This window comes from Podarcis cretensis (genome assembly GCF_951804945.1).
Source record: "Podarcis cretensis genome assembly, chromosome: 3".
Classification (NCBI taxonomy): Eukaryota; Metazoa; Chordata; class Lepidosauria; order Squamata; family Lacertidae; genus Podarcis; species Podarcis cretensis.
The window spans coordinates 60,487,628-60,514,115 of record NC_137172.1 but is presented as its reverse complement, the minus strand read 5'-3'; the positions used below and the strand labels follow the sequence as shown (position 1 = coordinate 60,514,115).

Here is a 26,488-nt window from a genome sequence, read left to right as displayed (position 1 = left end):
GGAATTAATCCTTCTCCATGTGGCAGCTTTTGGACAATATATTGAGGGTGCAGATTGGTTGACTGATCTCCAGACAAAGCTTTTTTTAAAAAAAAACCCACAAAGTTGACTGATGGACCTGGTTGCACATAAGGCGGTGTAATAGTTTTGAGATTTGCCAAGTGAACTCATTACCAATCCTTAGGAAAATGTTATTGGAGCTCCATTGACTTAAATTTGTTCAAATTGTTCAATTGTTTTCTGGAATTCTTCTTTGTCACCCTTGGTCCCTTTTCTTGCCTTGGTTATGTCAGTGCTGATTGATGTCTCATCCCTGCTTCCTTTCTTTGTAAATACTGAAATGAAGTCAATATTGATTTCTTCATTTGCAAAGATAACCTGTCGTTGCTTGCTCTGCAAGCCCTTTGTAGAATGTTCTACCTGCATTCTGCCTCAAAGCACTGCGGTCTTGGTTGTCTCTGCTAATCTGAAGGACTAGGGTAGAAGGTTTAAGCTTCTGCTTGCAGTAGGGGGAGAAAGTAGGTGAATTTTTGGGTCCCTTCCAACCTGACAATTAGAGTACCGCCTACTCCTAAAGCAACATTTCCCAATTTTCAGAAATAATGGCCAAATTACTGAGCCTTGAGCTAACAATACTGGACATGTCTCTTGTTCTCAAGGAATAATACCTGTTCAGAAATTCAAGGTAGCAGCCTCTTTAAGGTAACTGCATTAATGACTCATGTGATTGACAGCACTAATGGGCTCCTGAAATTAAAACTTCATTCATATGTTACAGTTTAGTGGTTATGCTACAAAGAAGGATTAAAATCTGTATTAACATTTCATTTTTTAAAAAAAAAAAACTGCTACAGTTTTATTACTATAAGAAGCTAGTCTGGAGTGTTTATTTTTAGAATTATCTTCATTAATACCAAATTATAATGGTTGAGCAATGGGTATGGGGCCACTACCTGTTCTCTGTATGCAAATTTATATTAAAACTACGGTTTCATTTCTTTTTCTAATCTAATTTAGGTTGTATGATCAAAACAATGGACTTTTGTGATTATGTTCATCTGCAAAGTGACAGGTAGCATGTACTCTGATGGCAGCAAAGGAATTAACATGTATGGTATTTAATGTTAAAATAATCACTAATTGGTTAGCATTACTGTTGGATTACTGTGATTGCAGTGCATTTAGCAACAGAAGATTCGGTCCTAGACACTACTATTAATTTAATCTACTTCATATGCAGGAGATACTAATTTCGTCGGACTGGCACATTCAATACAAGTATGCTGAGAGAGCAACACATTCATTTAATAAAATGGAATTATTTTAGTAATTGTTATTCCCATTACTCTGGTCTTCCTGTTTTTTTGGAAATAGGGAGCACAATTTCATGGCATACTGTCTTCTGTGTTGCATCCATCGCCTGTGTTTCCTGGTTGCTGCTTACAAACTCCTGGGAGAGTGTGATGACTGCCGAGTTAGATGAGACTAGGGATGTTGGAGAATTTTGCAGGAAATGAGATCTTAAATTGCCGATGTTTGCTTATATCTGGAACAGAAATCAATCCAGCAAATATGATTGACATTCATTCTTGTTGTTTTCAGTCTGTTGATAGTACTTAACATTATCATCATCATCGGTGTATTAAATTTATATCCTGCACTTCCTCTGAAAATAAAAAACAATTAGATCATCTAAAAGCAAATTCAGTGCAGCTATAGACTAGGACAGATTTCTACTTAAAAGGCTTGTTGAAAGAGGAAGGTCTTCAGTAGGTATCTAAAAGACAACAGAAATGGCACCTGTATGTTATTGCCTCATCCCTGTTTGCACTGTGTTTCCCTTGCATAGAAGTGAATGGTGTGAAACAACTTGTTGTTGTTGTTTAGTTGTTTAGTCATGTCCAACTCTTCGTGACCCCATGGACCAGAGCACACCAGGCACTCTTGTCTCCCACTGCCTCCTGCAGTTTGGTCAAACTCATGCTGGTAGCTTCGGGAACACTGTCCAACCATCTCGTCCTCTGTCGTCCTCTTCTCCTTAATGATGATCAGATGAATTGCACAATTAATTACATCAAATTTCACCATAACTGAAAGTAGGACGAATAATGTTGTTTTGCAGCAGAACTGAAACAAGTGCTGCATGCGATGAATATGAGGTGGGATGGAGATAGATGCCTTCTTACATCTGTAGTTGAAACCTTATACTCTGTTGTGGCCTAGAGGGCAGTGGGGGGGGAAATGGGGGTTTTAGTTACTCCATTTCAAGTCTAGCAACTCCTGCACAAGCAACACCCAGTCCTCCTCACTCTGTCCAATTTTATGCCTTGCACTGGTAGGGTTTTTCTGGCAGTACCTAGGCTGGTTTATCTTGACTTTCGCCAGTACCATGGGCCTTAAGAGTGATCCTGTCCCTCCCAGTCAACATAATTTGGGAATAGGATCAGCCTGTTAATTTCTGTTTAAACATTTATTGCATTTATGGGCCTTCTCCACCATTTTGCTTGTTTGTGAGAGAGAAATAACATACTCACTTCGATGAATCACAACCACTGAGGTACCTGCGGTGAGGTTTAACAAATTGTTTATGAATGCTCACATCTCTGAAATGTCAGTTCATTCAATTTGTAATGGAGCAATTCTCCTCATGATTGGCAAGCCCAAGAGGCTCAGTGATTTAGACCACACACCACCCGCGTCCATAGTACCATGCAAATGATTAGATGGGGGGGCAAGGTATGTGTGTGTAAATAGCGTATCCATTCATTGTCTTATTGAATTAATACATGTTTGCAAGGAAGTTACAGAAACACTAGAGTTAACTGTGGTGGTGCTGGTGTTGTTGAAATTTATAGTTTCCTGCAGAGGGGCATAATCAGAAGATGAAGAGGTGACTTCTGATCTAACTAAATTCTTCTTCACTACTACAACAGAAGCCTATTTATTTATTTAGTCTGATTTTTCATTTGAAAATGTACAATAATACGACAGAAGAATACAATATCATATTACATATTTGGAAATAAGTAACCCAAATATTTGACAAAGGTTTCCTTCAATCCCCTTCAATATTTAATAGTCATACTAATAAAAGTGTGTGAGCCAAATGGCACCAATAGCCAGAAAAAACAGAATGCAAATTTATCTTTAAGGACTTCACAAAAAATTCTTTGGAAGTTTCATTTTCTTGCACAGGAAAGGCAAGAAGAAGAACAGCAATGAACAACATAAATCTGATGGTGGTGGTGATGATGGTGACATAATGTTCATTTGTTTTATAACTATCTGATTGATGGATATTTTCTATAAAGTTGTTTCATATGATCTACAGAAAGATTACAGAGACAAATGAATATCAGGATTTTTCCCCTCAAGTGTGCAACTGAATTTATTCCCCATGCAACCCAAGGAAGAGATTGGCTCTTATGCTATGGTTTTCAGTCATAACATAGCTGTTGAATGGGGCAAGGGAGTGGAGACATTCAACAGAGTATTAGTGGCTGAGTTATACATGACAAGTACTTCCAAATATATAGCAGTAAGTATGTTGGTTTGTTTGTGCAGATCCCCCAAAAGGATGCAGTCTATTGCACCCTTGTGGCAAATGCAGTCTGCTTCTGTCTTGATCTAATATTTATCACTACTTTCTGTGGCAGCAAACACCATAAGCACATTATGCTTCGTATGACAGGCAACCTGCATGTGACATTGGCATATATGAATTTCACTATTTGTGACAATGACACACATGGGTTTCCCACTCTATGTACACATGGTGTGGATGCAATGGGACACAACACCCAATCTTAGCTTGCCAGCATGAATACATGAGGCAAGAACACCCACATGTTGTCAAACATGACAATCTAACAGCATATCCTAGCCCCCTATCACACATACAGAAGAGCCTTCTGTTCTATTGTTTTCTAATTTTATCATCATAACCTTGCTAAAGGCAACTCAAACTGACTTAAAACAAAAAAATAAAAATAAACAAAGATCCACATAGATACATTTGAACCAATCACTCTCAAATGTGAACTCGTGGATTTCGTACACTCAAGATGCTCCACACTTCAATGAAAGCTGAAAGAAGAAACATGCACATAGATCAGAGCAATTGTGTTTTGCTGAACATGGGCAAATATCTTTATGACGAATGTGTTAGGCCGTTTTATTACTGTCACTTTATTTTCAGCTGATTTGTTCACATTTTATGAATTTCTGTGCATCTGCTTTAATTCTCTCACTTAGATCAAAGGAATGCCTGTCTACATCCATACATTTGCCAGAAGCCAGCAGTCAAGTAATATGAGTGAGGAAAGGCACAGCCCTTTCTGACAGATACACCTCTGCATCTGCTGCAACCTCTGTATTGTGCACTGTTACATTTATATCCTTCCTTTCAAGTGCATGATTTCCCTACCTCCTTTTTAGAGGGGGATAAATTGCATGAACACATTAGCGACTATCAGTGTGCTGGGTGGAAGTGTTTTTTGTTCTCCTTCTCTACTATGTTATTTTCGTGCTGACCCATGAATTAACTGCTTCTGTCTTCAGATGCTGTCCAGGGTGCTAGTCTGGCTCTGTTCCCATTCTTTATGACTGCTAAGCTTCATGACTTCCAAGAAATGCAGCTCTTCCTTTGCAGTGATTATTTTTGCACAAGGGAGTGGATGTCAGGGGAAGAGGGGCTATGCCCTAAAGATGAGACCCCCGGGCTGGTGCTTCTTCTCCCGATCCAGCCATGCTTTCTTAAAGAATTGGGAAGAATATGAATGGGAATGCACACTCAGATACACAAGAAAGTCATGCTGCCTGGGATTATGGCATTTGTATTCTGTGGCACTGTGGATCCATATTCTTATGCCCATCTCATCCCTGAACTAGTCATATGTAACTCTGCATCAAGAGCTGTATCAGGATGCAAGTCTTGCTGTGCAGGGCTGGTGAGCAATAAACTTGCCAAAGCAGCATAATGAAGTAGGGAAGGCTGGGCTGATTGCATGGGGAATGGGGGTGTAATCCTCTCTCAAAGCAACAGCAGATCAAAGGAAAAATAAACAGAAACATGTATGAGGTGAGTGGGAGGGGGCTGTTAACATTTTCACCCACCTCAAATGGCAACATTTCAGAGGGAAAATCTAACCTCATAAAATGCACACTGCAGCACTCACGAAAACTACTGAAATACAGTAGTTCCAAATGAAAACTGAACTAGCAGTTAACCAGGAAATTTTACATCTTCAAGGAAAAGATCTTCCTAAGAGCTATTTGCTCATAATGTACTGGGATTTTTGTAGTATACACCTTGCATCAATATATTTGCTTCCTGTTTGGATGTCTGGTGGTGGTATTACCCTGACTTGTAGCGTTTTTAGCTAAATTTTGAACAGTTTTTCAAAGTTCCCAGCTCCATGCCAATCATTCTAGCAAAGCCAGCCCCCCCCCAACTGGTATATGGATGTATGATCTATTCTGTTATCTGAATTCTGGCTAAAACATGTCCATAGGAGCCTCATCATGGATCCCAGCTGTCTGTGTTTCTTTCCACCAGGCCTCCCTCGGTTGGTCCATCAGGCTGTTTTCCAGAAGCTACATCCACATATCCCACATCTGACATCATCCAAAATGTCTGGTGTGTGGCAGGTAGAGATGCTGCTGCAGAAGGTCGAACTGACTCCCCTATATGTCAGCTGATATACAGGGAGTTTAATCCTGCTCAGATGAGGCCCACACCAGTCAGTCCTGATTGGTCCACTACCACCACCAATGAGGGCCAACTTTGGCAGGTGGGTGGGACAACCCACTTTTCAGTCACCTGGTGTCAATATGATGCCAGATGATTGACAGGTAGGTGGTCCCACCCACTTGCCAAAGTAGGCCTGCTAGGATAGGAGAAATAAACATCACCAGGCAAAAAATGTTCCCTATCCCAAACTACAGTCTCATAGTATAGGACAGATTTTTCTGTTCCATTCTCTCTGAATGTATTTATGTTAGGATGGCTCTAAGCACATGTGCTGAGGGTGACTTGCAGAAATCACCACAAAACAATGTAATCAGTTGCAACAGAACCAACCAAATGTCATCATATAGACACAAGGCTACAGCAGGAAAATAACTCTGAGTCCTAAAAGACTACATCTGGTATCTTAGCACTTAACCACCAAGTAGTAAAGGACAGCACAGTATAGTGGGACTTGGGTCAAGGAGATTTGAGTTCAAAACTCCACTTAGCCATGGAGCTCCCCGGATGGCTTTAAGCCAGTCATACAGTGGGATGAACCCCATTTATGCTGCTTTGAACTCCTTGTTGTGCAAGGCATGACCCCCTCCCCTCCTCTTCATGAATGGCCTGTCCCATATGCAGATGAGATGGATGCCAAAGCAGGCCAATGAAGAAGGTTCTGGATACTGTGGTGAGGCAGATCCAGAAAGCAAGAAGGATTAAAAAGCAAATTCTTTAGAAAGGACATCCTCTACAGTGGGAAGGGGAGACTCGTGCATGTGTGCTTCCTCTCAAAGTTGGCAGCAGAGAAAATATAAAGAAAGTTGGCCCAGCAGGCCTAGCTGGAAGCAGAGGGAGGTTAAAGAGAATCAAATGACTACCAGCTTCCCTTTAACAATCTGCTTTGTGGCCATAGGGTGTGATGGCTGTGTTCAGTAATGTGCTAGGTATTAAAGCATGATGAATGTGAATTGATCTATTTAGGGAACAGGAATTGGATAAGTGGTCGAAAGTGTATTTATTGGGTGGCTCATTTATCCATATTCCCAGACTGTACAAAATTATGTGGTTGCCACGTAATAAGCTTCTTTGCTGGGCTTTGAGCGTGTAGCTTTACCCTCTTGTTTATATAAAACCTCAAAGGGGCTTGTTTTTGATGGGAGCTTTTATTCTTAAAGCAGAAAGCATTTAGAGAATGCTGCTGCTCAAACTTCAAAGTGCCAAATGTGCCCTGTATTAGCTTATTAGCTGCTACCTCGGAAGCCTGTCCAATACGGATCTTTATCAAGCACTCTGTTACCATAGTATCAGATCACCTCACCATTTTTTCATGTATTTATCCTTACAATTCCCATATAAGGCAGCATATTACTAAGCCTGCTCATTTTATAGCTAGGGAGTTAAAGGAAAGGGGAACCATAGAACACTGTATGGCTCAGAGGGGCTTCAAGGTTCTTTGTCATTACAGCCAACAGACCAGATAATGTGCTGCAGTAACAATGATCAAGAAAGATCAAGGTGTCCCATGCTACAGGTGCTTAGATAGCTGAGGACACATTTAGTGAAATGCAGGAACTACAAGCCTAATGCACCAGGAACTGAGGCTCATTACAAAACAGAAACAACGTGAAGTACTAACACTCATTTTCTCACAACCCTTACTGAAACCCTTGCTCGGGACTCCAGATACAAATACCCACAGGGAATCTCAACTCTACTGCTGCAGCTGAGGCTGTAATGACACAGGTAAGTCAGAGAGGGGGAGAAACAGCCATGGCTACAGTGTCTCCCCATCCAGTATAGTATGATGAAGCTATGTATTAATTAGTTATATTTTAATAATAATTTTATTATTTAGATGCCGCTCATCTGACTGGGTTGCCCCAGCCACTCTGGGCGGTTCCCAACAAAATATTAAAAACACAATAAAACATCAACCACTAACTAGCTTAACAACATACCCCACAGGTTAACACTGGCTGTGTTTGCACGGAACACTAAACCAGAATTTGTTTTACCCATGGTTTATAGACCAAACCATGATCAGTCTTGCAAATGACCTATGAAACTATGGCTTGTTTTACCCAATCCTGATTTATTCTCTTCTCACAAATGCCCTTGCAAAGTTCCTGTGCTGCCATCTATTTGAAAAAATTATATACTGGCAACATTAAGAAAAAAAAGTCTCATGGCAGTGAACAGCATGAAAGCAACAATTGCAGTCATAAAACAAATACAAAATACACCATAAATCAGCAGCTCAGATTAATGCATCAACACGGCTGGATCAAGTGATGTGGCTAGCATAGCCTCACCACATCACCAGCTTGCTTACAATGCTTAAGGCTGCCATATAGATTTCCCCGGACATTACTGGGATTTCAAAGGTGGAATTGACATCTTGAGGGGAATTTCTGATAGGTGGTGCTGGTTTTTACTTTTTGAAATATGGCATGCCTAACTATGCTCAAATGGGGCATGGAAATTTCCTTGGACATTTTGGGCTGCTTTCAGCATGCTCCACAACCTCCCTTCCTCCCTTGCCCCACACAATGTAATCTTGAGACCAGAAATTAATATCCCTTTCTTACCAGTGCATTGTGAAATTATGTAATTTCCTTATGCAACATGTAGGGGTGGTGACTAATTTGGGTGGTATTAACTTTAAGGATTGTCCTTAAAGTTATTTGTTGACTGAAATTATTAATTCACATAGCTGAAGGTTTGTGAATGCTTTCCTTGACATTCCGATAACACCCACTGACCCCCCAATGGAAATTTTTACTACACCTTCCTGTTAGTGATTGGTATCTTCAAGCTTTCAGCAAAGCATTGGCCAAATTATTCCCCACAGACCACCCAGCAAGATGGATCATTCCCCTTCCCCTCCAAAAAGCTGTTATTTTGCCACTCATCATCCAACTCTTTAACAGGAATCCCATGCTAAATGCATGCTATGTAGTTGGAGTCTGTGCTGGGTCAGGATCATTGATTGGTCAATTAGGTGTCTATGTAAGAAGATCCCAGCAATAGTGCTGTGGAGTGGGGACCCTAAGCTTTGGTTTCTCTTTCAAAGTTATTTGTTTTTATCCTCAGAAGGTCATTCAAACCTCCTAAGAGTTAAGTTGTGCTTTCAAAGTACACTCCTGGATAGATCTTAGTCAATTAGCCAATTTTCCTCTCCTTGCAAAGCAGTAGCAAAGCTAGACAGGTTGACTTGAGAGGGAGGACTTGTTGGGGGGAGTTGGATAGGAACAGAATGAGGAGAGAGGGCTAATTCTCAGAAAACACCAGTGAGAGCTGCTTGGTTTTGTTTTCCAGCTGTTCTTGCCTGTAGCTTGGCAAGCAGCTGGGTGGCTGCTAAAACAAACCAGAATCAAGCCAGGATCATGAGTTCAGGTGTGGTGACAAACCATGGTTAAAGAAAGCCGATATTCTAAAGCTGGCAACAAACCATGGCTTCACACTGTGGTTTTTTGCTGTAAAATAAACCATGGTTAGTTGCCTGAAATGGGTTCAGACATTCAACCAAAGCACAACTTAGGTGAAACCAACTATGGCTTAACTTTAGGTCTGAAGTGGAGAGTGTCTCCCCCATAGGGGACAAGGAGTAAGTATTGATGTTGGAGAAAATTTTTACCTATTGGTTGCAAATCCCAAACTGTAAGTAATTTTCCATAATGAACACCAAAGAAACCCAGAACTCTATTGAAACTGGTAGTGAAACACCCAAGACTCCTTCTAACTTTCAGGTTCAGAGCCAAGACACATGGAGCAGAACAAACAATGAATGGAGATTCAACGCCAGTACATTCCACTATATGAGATGTGTGAGTATTGTCTTTATTACTATGTTGTCTTCTCCAACAGATCAATCTCTAAATATAGGCCTCATGGGGAATGTCACTGGGGAGAATGGGAGCTGGGCTGGGGCATTTACAATCACACGGCCCCATGTATTGTCTGTTGCAGCTGCTAACTTTTATTCATCACACTCCTTTCTTGTCTCCCAACAGGCAATGGGGAAGCCTTCCAACATGTACAGATATAAGGATATTCTTCACCCAATGTCAAGTAGGCAACCAGAAGGGCTACAACAGAAGCAGCAGTAACCAGTAGGAAACTCGCCTTTCCTGTGAGGGCCGCCATCTTTGTTCTCCAATGTCTGCTTCTGTCTTTCCAAAGAGTAGGACTGGCAGTACTGTAAGAGAATCAGTGGTACCCAGCACAAAGTTACAGTGAAAAGGAAAGCTGTATCTTTATCCTACTGTCTTTCATATAGCTGCAGAAGCAGAGACAGACTCTGCAAGAAGAAAATGGTTGGCAACTGTACTTTTATGCTTTGCTCACAGAAGTGATGTTCAATAAATACTGTGATGGTTTCAGCTGTGTCTGTTTTTGTGAAGGTTAGGCCTGCCTTTCTACTCGAGCCATCTGTAATGTGATTGAGCATAGAAACTGGAGCAGGGGGCATTGCATTCTCACCACAACATCCATCATGGCTGCTTCACATCATTGATCTCACTTCTTTGAGCCCCAGTGAGGGTTCAAGGGAAGGTACCACCACCCCAGTGGCTTTCTGTATATGCAAAAACTCAAGGTTTTTAATATATATTTTTACATACACTGAACATGCAATTTCAACACAATTGTCTCATAAAATAAATATCACAGCCAACAGTGGCTAATGGTTATGTTTACTTTCTATATCACACGAACCAACCTTATCTATGTGTCGTGATCTGGCAGGACAACAGGGAGGAGGAAGAGGATCCTGGCAAGGTGTGTCACTTAGCCTGGGACACACTGCGACAAGCTGGGGATGGGGAAGGGGAGGTTGGTGTAGGAAGTACTCAGAGGGTTATGGAGGATGTCGTGGGGATGGGAGTCAGTACACAGGAACCAGAGTAGCAGGACGCCGGAGTCAGAGGGGTTCCTGTCTCCACAAACACGGCAGGCTCTCAGATATAGGGAGCTCCAGGAGTTTGAGGCAGGCAAGGGCCCACAGCCCAGCTCCCTAGCTGGCCAGGTGGAACTCTCTAGCTCTGGGAGGAGGTGTGTAATTCCTTAGCTGGAACAGGTGTGGGTCAGATGCCTCATCAAGCCCAGATGCTGCAGTCAGCATGCAAAGTATAAAAGGGCAGCAGAGCTGAGGTGCTGGGTCTGCTTAAGTGCCCATGTTGATGGACCTTAGTTTGGATGGTCCAGGATTTCTGTGGGACTGCTTTGGTTTAGATTTTGGACATGTGGCTTGACCCTGGAGTTGACATACTGACTTGCTACCAGGTAGGACAAGGGTTCAGGACAGATTCCATATATAGAACATATAAATTGCATGATTCAGGTCAATGGTCCGCACACCCTAAGATATATTGGCACATCCACTTTGACTAGCATCTCCTACTGCAAATGTCAAATATTCTGTGCCTCTGAATATTAACTGCCCTGCTTAGTCTTCCCACAGGCATCTGGTTGGCCACTGTGAGAACAGGATACTGGACTAGATGGACCATTGCCCTTCTTCTGTTCTTAGGATCCATGTGTTATTGTAGCCTCAAAATGCTGTAAAGGCCCATACAGAGAATACATTGAACTGTAAATGGAACAAAAAGTCAGGACTACCTTGGTTTGGTTCTTTTCAGTTTCTGATTCCTTGATCCAAGAAACCAGGTCTGTTTGTCTGCGTCTTTTTGTCCTTAGACTTTCTCCTGCAAATATCCTCTTAATATATAGTCTTGTGTGTTCTCCACTTCAGTTGCTATCAGTTGCATAGGTAAAGATCAGAGGAAACTTCCTCATAGCAAACAAATGTTCTTGGCTGTCACACACAATTAATAGCACTGCTTGAGTTTTTCAATAAAAAAGATCTCTTCAGGGAATATTTTTTAAAGTGTTCTGTCCTGACCTAAATTTGCTCCCATTACAGTCAATAGAAGTTTTATATAAAATTTAAGAGAAAAGGCCAACTCCAGACCTCCTGCCAGTCCCCACTCCACCTTTCCATGACACATGGACACTTTAAATAGAAATAGTATCATCCATATAATATGGCTGAGGCTTGTAAAGTCAGGGGATCTTTAGTCTGCTACATTCTAAAAATGTGTCTAGGTCATGCCCAGCTTTAACCTGGACACCAGCTCCTCAGAGGATGAATTGGACCTCCCACTGACTGACTGAAGACTTGGGGGAGAAGGCATCTCCATCCCATTGCCAGCCCTGAACGTTCAGGGGGAACTTTGCAGGGTCCTTCCAGAGGTGCCATTTGTGTGGCTTCCAGTTGGAGAGTCAATGGATGAGCTCCTGGTGGAGTCCATGGGAAAGGTGGAGCCACCACTGCCAGCAATCTTCAAGGGCATGGATCCCTAAAGATTCAAGGTGTAAACCCATGACAAAGTGCACAACTGAGATCCCAAAGTCACCATGTGGCTCAGTAGTAATAATAACTCCTTATGAGTAACAGTACTTTTCAAGAGGAAGGGTTTTCAAAACACCAGCAGTTGGTATTAGAATAACAGAATTGTAACTTGAAGCCTTTGGTTCGGGTCCTACTCTCCAGAGCCAGAGAAAACAAGCTCTCTCCATCTTCCATGTGACAGCTCTTTAGATATGTGAAGGTGGCTATCTTCTCTCTGTGCAACAAATGAAGACTCCTAAAGGGCAGAACACAAAAAGCATAGCTAAGCCACTTGTGAGCTCTGAACCAGTGGAGGGCTGCTCTGAATTATATTCTTATTGATGCAGTTGGAAAGAGAGAGAAAATGGTACCTTGCCCATCTGAACACTGGCGGTCTTGGTTCACTGCTTATTCTTTGTGCCCTAACAAGCTGACAGCACCATTGATTTCTGTCTCCTCTGTCTTTGGCAGTAACAAGCCCCCAGAGACAGTGAAATCCTTGCTTTCTTGGTTAACCTCTGCACCGCTTTCCTCCCTTTGCCTTTTTTCCAAATGCTTGCCGCTTTCCAGTATCTGTTGACAAGGGAAAGTCAGCCTCTCTAAGTCAAGTGTGTTTTTCTTGCTAGAAATACTCATTATGTAAATCACTGTTGCTTTTTTGGCTATATAGTAAAGGAACGACAAAATGAAGAACACATCATCTTTATTATGCTTGGACCCTGTTGCCCCACAGGGATTGGTTTGGTTGTATTCACCTGGCTTGGATATTGATAGCATTTTAACCACCCAATTTGAGAGTGAAGTTTCCATGAGTTAATTTCCCCCAAAAAAACCAAAAAAGGAAAGGCAGTGGTTTAAGATGCTTATGTGATTTAAGTAGCCAAGATTTACAACGGGAGAAAGCAGCTGTACTATTTCAGTTTACTGTGTCTGTTAATTCAGTAAGCTTTCAGATGCTGCAATAGTAATAATAATCCATTTATTTATTTTTTGTCTAGGAAACTATGGGGAGAGTGGCATGGAAGCCTTCAAAGAGCTGGCTGCTCAAGAAGGTCTTTGTATTGCTCATTCGGACAAGATCTACAGCAACGCAGGTGAAAAGAGCTTCGAAAAGCTGCTTCAGAAGCTCCGTGACAGGTTGCCAAAGGCCAGAGTTGTGGTTTGTTTCTGTGAAGGCATGACCGTCAGGGGAATACTTATGGCTATGAAACGTCTGGGAGTGCTTGGGGAGCTCCTCTTGATTGGGAGGTAGGTTGTTTCAGTCATGTTTTACTGGTGTATTGGGATAAGGACATTTCTGTCTGGAGACAAGTCATAGCAGCTGATTATTCTAAGCATGGGCATTTATTTACTTATTGCCTTTATTACTACTTTTCAGCCAGAACTCACAAAGTGATTTACATAAGGCTATTACAACACCATGTATTTAAAAATACAATAGAATGGATAGGAAAACTTGTTGGTTTAGAAAAAGCTGCTCCTGCCTACTCTCTCTTCCCCTCAGGGCAAGATGGGCCTTCAGAGGCCTCTGTGGTGGGAATGGGCCACTGCGGAAACTGGATGGTGACACTTTCCCAAGCCTCTTTCTACTCCGCTTCGCTCAGGGCAAGATGGTCCTTCAGATTTAAGAGACAGTGAAGCGAGTTAAAAAATAAAGCAAACTATTGACATAAGTATTTCTCTTTACAAGTCTCAAAATGGTTTGTGTTGTTTATTTAATTATCATTTAGGAAACTTATCTTCTGCCTTTCCCCTACAATAGAACTCAAATAGTTTAGATTCACAAGTACTCACTGGAATATAAATTGATGTGGTGCCCTCCAGATGTTGTTGGATTCCAGTTCACGTCAGATGTTTTTGGACTCCAACCAGCTTGGCCAATGTTTAGGGATGGTCGGAGTTGTAGGGTGGTTAACTGAACCAAAGGAGGAGAAACACCCCAATCTAACAAACATGGCTTTAGCTTTAACTTGCAGTGGGGCATAATAATAATCTTATGGCAATCCAGAATATTAGTTTCCCACTCTGCTCTTGTTCTGCGCATCTCACTGCCCCATACCAGATGTATCCAATTACTTAATTTTAAATGCCTTGTTACATTTCATATATCACTTTTATGAAGGCTTCTCAACTGGTGTTTTACAGCAAAGGCTCTGCAGAGTAGCATACCCTGGCCCCAAATTAATATGTTTGAGTATTTTGCCCACAGGAACAGTTTTTTAATTACATATTTGCAAAGTATTACTTTGACTAAGGACCAAAATAAATATTTCATGGCAGAGATTGTGATAAGTTTTCAAGACTCTTTGAGAGGATACTTAATTTGATCAGAGCGGCAATGCTGGAGGATGAGTGTTTAACTCTTTCCCCGATATGATTCCTAATCTGAATTCCCTTCTTCCACTCTGCTAACATGCCCACTGGGAGGAGGATATTGGCCACATTTATACCACAGATTTAAAGCACTATGATGTCACTGTAAACAGCCATGGCTACCCCTAAAGAATTCTGGGAGTTGTAATCTGTTAAGGATGCTGACAATTGTTAGGAGGCCCCTATTCCCCTGAGTGATTTAACAGTCAAACCCTCTTCACAGAGTGAATACACCTAACCCTCAGGAGCAGATTTTGGGAGCAAACAAGAGACTACAGAGAAGAAGAGAGATAGGGAAGTCCTGTTGCATGCGTGGACTTCTGGTCATCCTGCGTTGGTTACAGCCTGTTTTAAATAAAGTTGGAAGCAAACCTGTGCACATACAATTGCTTTTCCAGTGTTCCCTGCTGTGCAGTAATAACCCAACATATGTCAAGTGTTTATGTGTAGGGCTTGTTTTGACCTTCAGATGAATGTGTGAAGATTGGGAGCAGGGAGAGCAGATACAATCTGCCATCTACCCTCTCCATGTGTTGAAAGAAGGCCTGAAAAGGTCAGAATGTCTTCCCAAGACTTTCTTTTGCTGATCAATTTCTGGAGTCGGTTTGGGGGAGATCCAGCTTATGAAGTCATCCATCCCTGCTCCAGGTTATTTCCTCTTTTCAGAACCCCCCCCCCCCCCCCAATTCAGATCTAGCCTTGGCCATGAACTGAGCAGATTTAGGAAACTCACAATCCTATTCTCCCAGTAATATGTACATAATAACACCAGCCTAGTCTGCAAGATTGTTGTGGGGATTACCGACAATCTATGAGAAGCATTTTTACGGAAGTGGCCACTTGAGAAAAATGCACTGTGGCATTGTGGTGGTAAATTGCATGCTGGGATTTGTATTAAAAGTATAAAAAGGACCTAAGGGGAATAGGAAAGAAACTGGAGTGTTTGGAGAAGGGCAGTGTTCAGTTTTAGTTTTGAGTGTGTTTCTGGAATAAGGAAACTGCAAACATTTGTTGGAGGCTGCTGGGAATTGTGGTCCAAAACTCCTGAGGTGTTCCAGGCTAGGGAATATTGGCATACATTAACTAGAAGTTGCTCTGTTGTATCCATTAATCAAAGGCAGAAGTAAATCACCAACACTTTATTCTGTAATAACAAATGACAACCTAAGCAAACAGAAGAAGTATACCCAGACCTCACAATATTGTTACTTCTCATTTCCTTTTAAAGGCTAACTCCCTTCAGCTGACAATACTCCCAGCTAGTGCCTTCCCCCCTAAAAATGTTTGAGGGTACTCACATTTTCCTACTCATATTGAAATACTGCCCCTCATTGAGACCAAACTTAGATTCACAAAATATTTAGTGGTATGCATACCCATAGAAAAAAGCACTGCTCCCAGCTGTCTTTCAAGAAAGCTGAAAGGGAGACTGCTTACTAAATCGCCACAGTCTTCCCTCAAGCCCCACCTGAAGATACCAGGGGCCTGGGGCCATTGACCTATAGCTTCCTGTAAGGGTTGCCTTTGAAGAGTTTTTGAACATTTCAACTGGTTCTCAGTGCAGGGATCATGTTATACTTTACATTGTTGTATAAAAATGTCAAAATTTTATTTTAAGGATCAACAACAACACAGCACCAGGGGTTGCTAACATTTTCTCCTGGTGTTTGCTGCCAGATTTCACAAAGTAAAAACCAGGCCAAAAATGTGTCCTTGTTCGGAGAACCAAGTGACAGTTGCAGCCATGTCACAAAGTCATGCCCACCCCAACCCCAACCCCCACAATCCTTTGAATGCAGGTACGGTAATAATCCTTACATCTTCAGGTTGTCATGGATAGCACTGCGTCTGCATTCATTTGCTGCATCCCAACATATGCTCTAGTGTTACTTACAGAGGAGCTGTCATGGTCTTCAGTAGAGGTCATGTGTGTGGTGTCAGAGGTGCTCTTGTAGATATCACTGCATACAATAATTATGACCAGGGCTTCAGACTTTAAAGATTCTATTCCTCATGCAGTTTAATTGATGTGCGGCAATTTTCATGTTAGTCAAATCAACAACTGTAGAAAGTATTGAGTAGCATAGGGTTGCCATATTTCAATAAGTAAAATTCCTGACATCCGCAGTGATTTTAAGCTTTTTTGAGCTGTTTCTGTTGCTTTTTCAATTGCCATACATCCAGGTTTTTCCTGACTTTTACTGATGCAGCAAAAATTCCCCATGAAGCCATTTTTACACCCCAAAACCAAGACATGTTAGGAATTCTTCTGACATATGGCAAGCCTACATTTAATCAAGAAAGTTTCAAATACATAAGGTGAGATCACATCTCTTTGTGGAAGAGAAGTTCTGTGTTTTTGCGTTTCTGGATAAGTTAATGCCAAGAAGGGCTTTCAGTCGCATACATACAAAGCTCCTACTAGTCTTGCTTCAGGCCCAACATGAAATTGAGACAGCTTTGGTAGTATTTTTGGATGATTCCTTGTGGTGATAGACACAGGTGACACAGTTACACTGATAATGATTAAAAAGTGTTGTGACTCTGGCAACTTGCCCCAACAGGAGACAGTAAAACTTGTTAAATTGCCTTCATTCATGTCTTCCTATCAGATTTTAAATAGCTGTGATAGGTAGCTGTTCCTCCTCCTGTTGCCTGAGGGATTAAATCCTGTCACTGCTTCAGTCATTTGTCTCTTATGGCCCTAGATGAGGTTTCATTGTAGTGAAGTGTTGTGGACTGAGCTGTCAAAAAAGAGACTGATCATGACAAGAAGCTCTGAGGATTTTGTTTCAGTTGGCAAAGACACTATTTGATACCAAAATGTATGAAGACGTGTGGGTGAAGAGCAACCTCAAAACAAGGTTCATCTCTGGACAAACTTGTTCCCACAGCTTTGTCCGTTAATAAGTCATCCATTTTGTATATGAAAGTCACATATCTTGAGGGCAATTGCACCCTCCCCAATCTCCTATGCCTTCATTTCATTAAAGCAAAACATTCTCATGAAATTAAAAGGTGCACAAAACTGTAATAAAGAATAGAGCTAAATAGATAAAAGTAACTGGATATTTGCTCCAGTGCATCCCTTCGTCCACATGGCATTTGCTGCTTCAGTTACTTAAACCAGTGTCTCTTCTGATGTTGTAATAGCTACACAGATTATCAGTTACGCTTATTTTAACAATATCAGTTCACTCCATAATATCAGTTCTCTGTGTGATCTAAGGGACCCCACACCTTTATTATTTGTTTTTATATTAGATGTGCTGTGCTGAGTTAGAATGTCAGTTTCCTCCCTTAACACGGATTTAGGATCTTGCCCTAACTTTATGCAAAGCAAGCATAAATTAAACCTATTTCACACCTTATAAAATTTCCTTAATTGAACTCTTTCCCAGAAAACACCCTAAGACTGGGCTAGATGAGAGTAAATGAGTTGGGTGTGTCTCCTGGATGTAGCTCACCTGATGCCAAAGATTTTAAGTCCCAGCTTTCTCTTCCACCTTGATTTAAAATTCCCTCTGATGCTAGGAAGGGAGAAACTAAAAGAATCCTTCTAAATATTTTCCTTCTTCTGGACCAGCAGACTTTCTGCTGTGGATAACATTTCCCTTTCAAGCGGCTCTCTGTGTGCCCAGGTCACTTGTATTATAGATTCCCAGGCCAAGCCACATGCTCAAGGGAGTCTACCTTGTTTTGTTTTTCCTGAACAACAGGCAATGAAAAATGTAACAGAGCAGCTTATCTATTCTTCACCACGTTGCATAATGTATAGAGGTTGAGCGTGACAATCTGCCTCATATATTCAGTCAGATCATTGGTCCATCTAGCACCGTACCACCTGTGGCAGCAGCTCTCCATAGCTTGGGAGCAGAGGTATTTTCTAGATGCTTGGGATTCCTTTTAACTGGAAATGTCAGGAGTTGAATCTGAGGCTTTCTGTGGTCAAAGAATAGGCAGTACTACTGAGCTCTAGACACTTCTTAAAGGTTAAGTATTTAACACTTTCATTTATATGGTTGTAAGAATTATACTCTTGATCTCTGAGTAATTAAAAAAGAAACATGATAATGTATATCTATTTCTGATCTGGATGTAAGCTTATTGGAATAAAACCCCAACCAGGTTGGTATTTGGAATAAGACCTGCATTGCAGGAAGACTCTTGGAGCCTGGTAAGGCTGATAAAAGTATGCAAAACACTGTTGTTGCTGGCAAGGGAAGCTCATTTTCACTATAAGATAACCCTTTCCATATGTTTGATTTAAATAATAAGATAACATGGATGGCGTGTGCCATATAAGAGCTGTGTTGTTTGGGTTGTTTCTTTTAAAACCCTTCTGGTAAGCTATGTTGCACTCTGCACTCTGTAAAATGAACTCTGAAAGCTCAGAGTAAGTAGGGTGAATGTGAAATATTTTTGCATTGAATAAAGTTTCACTGTTGAATACTTTGAGGAACTGCAATGAAAACAAAGGGGTGGCTATGGAAACAGATCTAGTAAAAAAAGGTAAAGGTAAAATTTTTTGGGGGGTCATTGCCTCTCTCTTGCATTCAATCAAGGGATGGTTGCATTTTTAAATGGTTTTTGTATGTATTTATTTTTCATTGCTGCATGTGAAATGCCATTTATTAGAGCTTCATAGAAACATGAATTGAAAAATATAGACAGTCACCGTTTTTCAGCTTTTACATCTATAATTATCCTATCTATGCAGAGTCATTATAACAATGGGGAATATAATGAATAGCATAATGTCAATAGTGCTGCTCTAATTGAGATCAGCTAAAGAGCTGGTCTAAGGATTTAGGATCTTCCCATCAAAAGACATTCAGATACAAATCTACTGATGCAAATTTGATTTAAATATTCTAATTTGCAGATCCATCCAATGAAAACTTATTCCCTGACCACACCGGGCCTGATCCAAAGTCTTGTTTGTGCAGTGGTCTTCTATCAAGTTCTCCAATGGAACAGGCTCCATGCCCAGGAATTGCTCTGTTTTTTAATTGCCTCTTCATTCCTGTTCTCCTAACATACAGAAGGAGAGAGGACAGCAGATGCAATAACTTGGAGTCACTGAATTATGGTTGTTAGATGGAAGTAGGTCCTATTGATTTTAACACAACTAATCTAATAGGGTATTGTAGAATAATTTCTACTGACACTGGATATTGGATTGTGTTGAGAGTATCCATCTACATTGTACAACCAATTTAGTCACATTTTCTTTGGAGCAAAGGGCTGTGCTGTGGTCACGCACCTAGCCAGCATTTTAGAGAAAGGAGTGCGAGCTTTGCTGCAATGGTCCCCCCTATCCTTTGTGCTCTGGGTGCAGAAGATAATTAGTAATGCATTAATGAAGAGAGAGGTTTCCTAGCTCTAAACCTCCTCTTAATCTCCTTTATGTGACATGCACACTTTTGGCAATAATCTCCCTGTGTAATGTGGGATCACTCGGCTGTATTTTGACAAAATGAAACAAAGAGACGATGGTTTCATGTGGGTTTTCAGCAGAGGTTTATCACCATACTTTTTTTAAGTCATGAAAATATTAGCACAAGTGTGCTTGTGTAGAAAATTACCATATTAGTAGGTGGCTGACTCTGCATGCAACAGTTAATATGTTAAATGAATGCTGCAAGGCTGGGGAATATAGCTCAAGAAAATATGTCTCTATGAAAGCCTCGTCATATAAAAAGAGATGAGCTCTTTATGGCTTCAATACATTTGCATCTGATTTTGCCAAGTCAAAGAACCAAGGGGAACAACCATCAGGTTTTTTCTTTTTTTCTTTTTGCTGATCAGTAAAAAAACCCAAACAAATCATATTTGTGCCTCTCCTACATAGACTTTTAAAATTGTATAAAATATGGGGTTATATTTTTCTGAAGCTTACAGTAGAGAAAGATATTCTTTGTGATGGTGGGATCCACTGCCTGGAGAGTGCAGAGTTTAGTAGGCTTCCCAACCTGTGGCTTGGCAAGCCAAGAGCAGCTTCCCTACTACATGCGATTGGCAGCCCACAAACCTCATGTTTCTCTCTGCCACCCTGGGACTTCAAAATGGTGGCAGCGTAATATTGAGCAGTTAGCAGTCCACAATACATGGCTGATGGACTGTACTTGGGTTGATTGATTTCAAGTTGAGATGTCCTGCTACAATTCCTGCAAAACACAGACTTGCATGGCCTATACTGGCTTTATTTATTTCCTTACCATTTTCTCAAGGAGATCTGACATGGGAAGGAGTCCCTATTTGCCCATCAGCATCTTCTTCCTCCTTGTACCGTAAGTATGAAAGGAGGGCCAGCATCTCACGTGTTTCTGTAATTTTGGTGTGGTTTGTGCATGGGTGTTATAGTTGCAGCATATTATCTGAGATGCAGTAACTGAGCCATCTTTTGCTTAAATGAGCCTTTCCCAAATTGGGGCTGTCCTGGTATACAATTCCCATCCTCTTTGACCAATGGCCTTGCTGGCTGGGGGGTGATGGAAGCTTTGGTCCAAAACTTCTGGAGGGCACAATGTTGTGGGAGGGATGGGTAAAAGGGTGTATGGGAAGAAAGGGGTTGCAATTGCTGAATTCCTTCTGTGTCTTGATTGCAAAGGTAACAGATTCCAAATAAGATGCAGGATCTAACAGAGTTATCTCAGTACATCCAATTCATCTTGGCTCTTTTGCATTGAAGAGTCCCATTTATGAACCACTGTCAGCCTCCCTGATCAGTTCAGTACTACAAACCAGCTGAATAGTTTCAGTACTATGACATCCAGTGGCGTAGCGTGGGGGGTGCAGGGGGGGCCGGCCGCACCGGGCGCAACATCTGGGGGTTAGGGGGCGCAAATCCACGGGTTAGGGGGCGCAAATTACTTGCCTTGCCCCCGGGTGCTGACAACCCACGCTACGCCACTGATGACATCTAAGAGGCTGACGTACAAAAGGGTTCAATAACTTCCATATAAGCTTTGTGGTCTGATCTCTGTGTCAGACCTTCCCACCCCCCCACAAAAAACAGTCAAAAAAGCATAATGGAGTATATTAAAGGATAAAGATATTATTCTGCCTCACATTGGCAACCCCCCCCCAAAAAAAACCAAACAAACAAACCTTGAGAAAATAAGTGGGAAAAGAGTCTGACCTTAAAGCAAATGCCCCCCCTTGCAAAAAAAACAAGGCTTGCTTTTAAAACATTTAATTCTAGTTTTGAATGTACCATGGAAACATAATTAATAAGAAGGCAGATCATCATATTGTCACTGACTTTCTTGGAGGTGTAGAGGACACAGGGAAGAAAGCAGATTAGAGATGTACTAAAAGCATCACTTCCTTTCTCTCTCTCTCTCTCTCTTTCACGCCCGTGAATGCATATAAAAGTGCATCCTAGGAAAAATAAAACTTATGAAGAAATATTACTAGGTTGGCCTGGATCGCCTCCATAGGACTTACTTTTTGGCAGAGGATGCCAAAGGTACACTATGTTCCTGAATGGCTAATATGTGAATGTCTACTCTGAATGTTAATGCATGTATTTCACATAACTTTTGCATAATAAAAGTTAAACAATGGTTTTCTTCATCTGTGGCCCAAGGCGTCCTAAGTGGGGCCATGTGTTGTCACCATGAAAAGGAAAGAACAGTTCAGGCCTTTTCCAAGGCCACAGTGACAAGCACATATTTCAGCTTTGATGCCTTCTGCGGGATGCATGAGGTGGAGTACAAACCTTACTAAACTAGAGCCCTACAGATGTTTAGGACTATAACTTCCATCCAACTTCCACCATAGCCAATGGATTATGGGAAATGTTGTCCAGAACACCTAGAAAGCACCAGGCAAAGGAAAGCTGGTCTATGCATTGAGTTCTGGAGACATTTATCCTTCAAGACACTACTGATCAGACTGCAGGTGTTTATCTTACACATGATAGCACATCTGAATTAAAATTAAAGTTCTGGTCAAAACAAAACAGGTACAGTACAGCAAATTGAATTATGGTAGGTTGTGTCATTGCATTGATGGATACAAATATCTTACCTGTTGAGAATACAAAGAAATATACCTAACAGATAATCATCTTTTTGAAGATGTAATCTCCTACTCTTTCACTAACCTTCTGTGTCATAAAACAACAAAGAGTCTTATGGTTCTTTTAAAACTAAAGTACCCTATGTGTGATGCATTTCACAGAGAGGTCCATAATATGTATGTGTACTCTTTAATATACACGCAACATATACTTTTTTTTAGACTGCAAATACCTCTAAGGACACCAACCCATCAAAGATCCATAAGCTTCCCAAAAGTGTTCTTGTTTAGCATCCAGTGAATTTAAAATGGAACACCTTTAGTACAAAAATAAACGTGTTGAGCTGAATGAATATCAAATGAATTCTACTCATCAGTACAATTACAGTGAATATAAAATGAACTCAAAATGTGCTTGGAGGGTTCAAAGTGAATTCACAAGAAACTTGCCACCTCCAATTGCAATATCTCTGGTAAGAAAAATGCTATGAATAGGAATATTTGAGTCAGGTCCTTTAAGCTCACAGAATAATACTTGTGTGGTCAAAAGTATTTGAAACAGTTTATGGACCCAGTCAGTGTACACTGAAGCAACCTCCCACTGGAGGGGGAAACACAGGGTAGACCATCCAAATCTGCCCACCATCCCTGTGGGATAGGGGTGAAATTGCACAATGACAGCCTGTCCACACAAATCCATTTACTCCACCAGGACAAAAGGCCAAGTTGATGAAATGCCCTACTGGACAGATTATGAGACTCCATGGTTATCATGGAGGCCATAAAGTCCTAAACTGGAATGCTAACCATCAGCATGGATGTCAATAGCCCCCAGAACTTTTTCCCCCTATGGTCCTCCCAATTTCAACAGAGACCAACTCTGCCAGTTTGACCAGAGAAGCTGCTGGGCATCAGCATGTATCAGGAGTAACCCTAGTTTATTGTCTCCATGGCACAAGGCCAGGTGCAGGCCCTCACCAAGGGGTTTTCTGGAGATAGAGACGGAAATTTTATGGACCTCAGCAACTCCTCCCCGCCCCCGCCCCCCAAGTCTCTGAAGCCTGTGCTGATCCAAGTGCGGTGCAGGTTGGTCAGATCAACTGCCCCCACCTCACCTACTCAGGACTTGGTAACACATGCCAGATCAGCACCTTTATCCTGTACCAATCTGGTGTTAAATAACAGCATGCACAGTAGACAAGTGACTAGGAATCAGGTTAGGGGAGGGGAGGGAGCAAGGTGCAAGGTGTAAATAGCTTTGTCATCATCTTCCATGATGACTTTCTTCTCCCTATGGCCATGTCTTCCCTTATCCATGATCACAAAGGCTGAGGAGATCAGCAGGAGAGACGTATTGCACCTATGTTAGGATTGTGCTGCAGCTAATTTGGTGCAAGGTCTTGTTGTTTCAGCCACATACGTGCTTTTTCAGTCACATACGGTGGTGTAGGAAGGGGTGTGTGGTGGGTGTGGGCTGCCCTGGGTGTCATCACTGAAGGGGGTGACTGCTGGGCCTGGCCTGCAGCGCGCCTGGGCCACACATCTCTCCTGGGGAGTTACATGGTGGCTCGGGCACCTGCAGGCTCTGCACTGCCCGAAACGGCAACGTGGGGCTTGCGGACTCCATGGAGGTTCTTGCGTGGCATGCTCTGCCCAGGCCATGGGCTTGCCCTGCCCCCAAGTGCAGGGCATTTGCGCTGCCCTGGGCGCCCAAGCAGCTAGTTATGCCACTGGTCACGTAGATCCTAAAGCACTGGGTCTACCTCACCAAACCTAACTGAGCAGATAATTTAAAATCCCAATATTTATAGGGGCACTCACATGGCATTAGTGATCCACAAGGAAGAAAAGAAGTGCTAAGTGGGGGATATCACTGAAAGCTCATCATTCTTCAGTGTATTGTTGATGTTCTTTTTGTATCAAAACTAGTCTATAAAACAATGAAGGGAGATTACACCAAAGTGTGGTTATATTCTGTAAAATATTTCTGAGCATGGTGGTAATGACCTACTTGTTTTGAAAACCATGACAGGATCTTCTGTCTGCCTGTATATAAAAACTGGAGGTGAAAGGTTTTTGGCCTTGTTTTTAAAATGTTAAAGCTCTGTGTAATTACTGGCCCTGCAATGAGACTGTTTACCTTTTTTTATCAAAGGGACACTTACAGATGTTGAAGACCTGTTATTCATAGTAAAGAACCACGTCCAGTTAATCAAATGCTTCATTAATCCTAGAATCCAAAGGGATTCAATTGCTTTTGTATAAGAGATTTGCACATGAAAGGTTTCCCCTCTTTAAAAAGTCAAAATCCCTACACAGATATTTGATTTTTGGAGACCACTCTACTGCCTTAGTGTGTCCACATTAAGTTGCCCCTAGTTGCACACCTTTGGCAGCAATCCAGCGTTGGAATTTTTTGTTTTTAAAGGATGAAAAAGGATAATTCAGGGACAAATGGGGAATGTGCAGGACTAGAGTGAGAGAGGATGCTTATTTAGCACCTAGACACACATATACATATTTGATTTAGAGCTGACTTAGGATAGCCACATGCAAATCACCAAAAGAATGGAAATGACCATATCTGCACCAAGATGTTTGACAGATCTTGCACTTCATAAGAGAAGCTCTGCTAGATAAGACTCAAGGCCTATGTAGTTTAGCATCCCCTTTTCCCCAGTGGCAATCCAAAAATGCCTCAGGGAAGTCCACAGGCAAGACCTAAGGGCAAAAGTCCTCTCAGTCTGTTGTTTCCCAGTGACTTTTACTCAGAGGCATGTTGCCTCTGATCCTGGTGGTAGTATAAAGCAGCAGTGACTAATAGCCATTTGAATTTTGACAGTGGTGGAGACAGAAAGGACGGGGAGACTGGCCCACTGGCTTTGCCCAGGGACCATGGGTGCCCAGGGCTGTGCACGCTGCATGCACACTTGTGTCTGATGTCAGCATGCCCATGGCATGCACAAAAAATTATGGGTGTCCAGCCTCTGGCACCTGTGTAGGGAGGTAACAAACCATAGACAATGAGGAAGAATAAGGGAGGGGGCATGGGAAGAATGTGAATATATTAAGCTACACCTGCTTAGACTTCATTTGGGTTGTGTTCTGTCATTCAAGGCCAAGCATCTGCGTAAATATTTTACAGGATGAGGCACCTCTGCAGTTATTTTTGTCACCAACACTTATCAACAGCACACATGGAATCTTTTATACGATTATCAATCAGTGTGTCATCTTCTGAGCAGGCAATGTTTACAGACTACCATCTCAGCTGTGATGAAAGCTCGGAGGATGCTGACTACCTTGATTTATTATTTCATTTACTTTCTCCCATCCCCCCAAATAAATCATGGAAATGTCTATCATACTTCCTGAATGAAAGACAATATGCTACCTAAAGAAAGGGAGAACTCATTTCAGAAATTGACAAGAGTTGTCAGCTGCTCATCAGTGATTCCACAATCAACATTTATAGGGAAGAAAGGGTGCAGTCTCAAGGACTGGAAATCAAGCTTGTTTGGGTAGCACCAGCTGTCTTTAGAAATGCTTCTCAATATAAACTGATGGGCTAGCATACACTATCCATTAACTGCTGCTTTTCAAAAGTACACAGTGCTATTTGCCATAAAATGAGCATTCGAAGAACACCTTTACCTTTCTCCAGCTTTATGTTTCAACCTCTAAAGTCTAAGTATTACCATTATCCTTGAATAATTGTCTGAACCTATTTAGCAGGCTATGCCGAATGCTTGTGTTTGTTATACATAAATGTGGGCTCAGAATGCAAATTCAACATCTGGTTTCTGGGGTAGAATTTGGGTGTTCTTAGTATTTCATTTTGTAGCTCTCTTACATGTAGAGAAATGTTTGGGAAAAGCCAGGTGGCATCTTCTGAAGAGTCAGAAAGAGATATTTCATGTGCATACTTTTATTTGTCTTCTGGTTCTAATGGTGTTCTAATA

General features: G+C 41.6%; 1 protein-coding gene across 4 annotated transcripts in view; it reads left to right on the top strand.

The window, feature by feature from the left end:
* GRM1 (glutamate metabotropic receptor 1) overlaps positions 1–26,488 on the top strand; it is a 180,428-nt gene that overhangs the window by 48,168 nt on the left and 105,772 nt on the right. For all 4 annotated transcript variants that reach the window (XM_079970862.1, XM_079970863.1, XM_079970864.1 and 1 more), the window contains one exon: positions 13,124–13,373. In XM_079970862.1, coding sequence (XP_079826988.1) covers positions 13,124–13,373 — 250 coding nt within the window. The remainder of the gene's footprint in view (positions 1–13,123; positions 13,374–26,488) is intronic.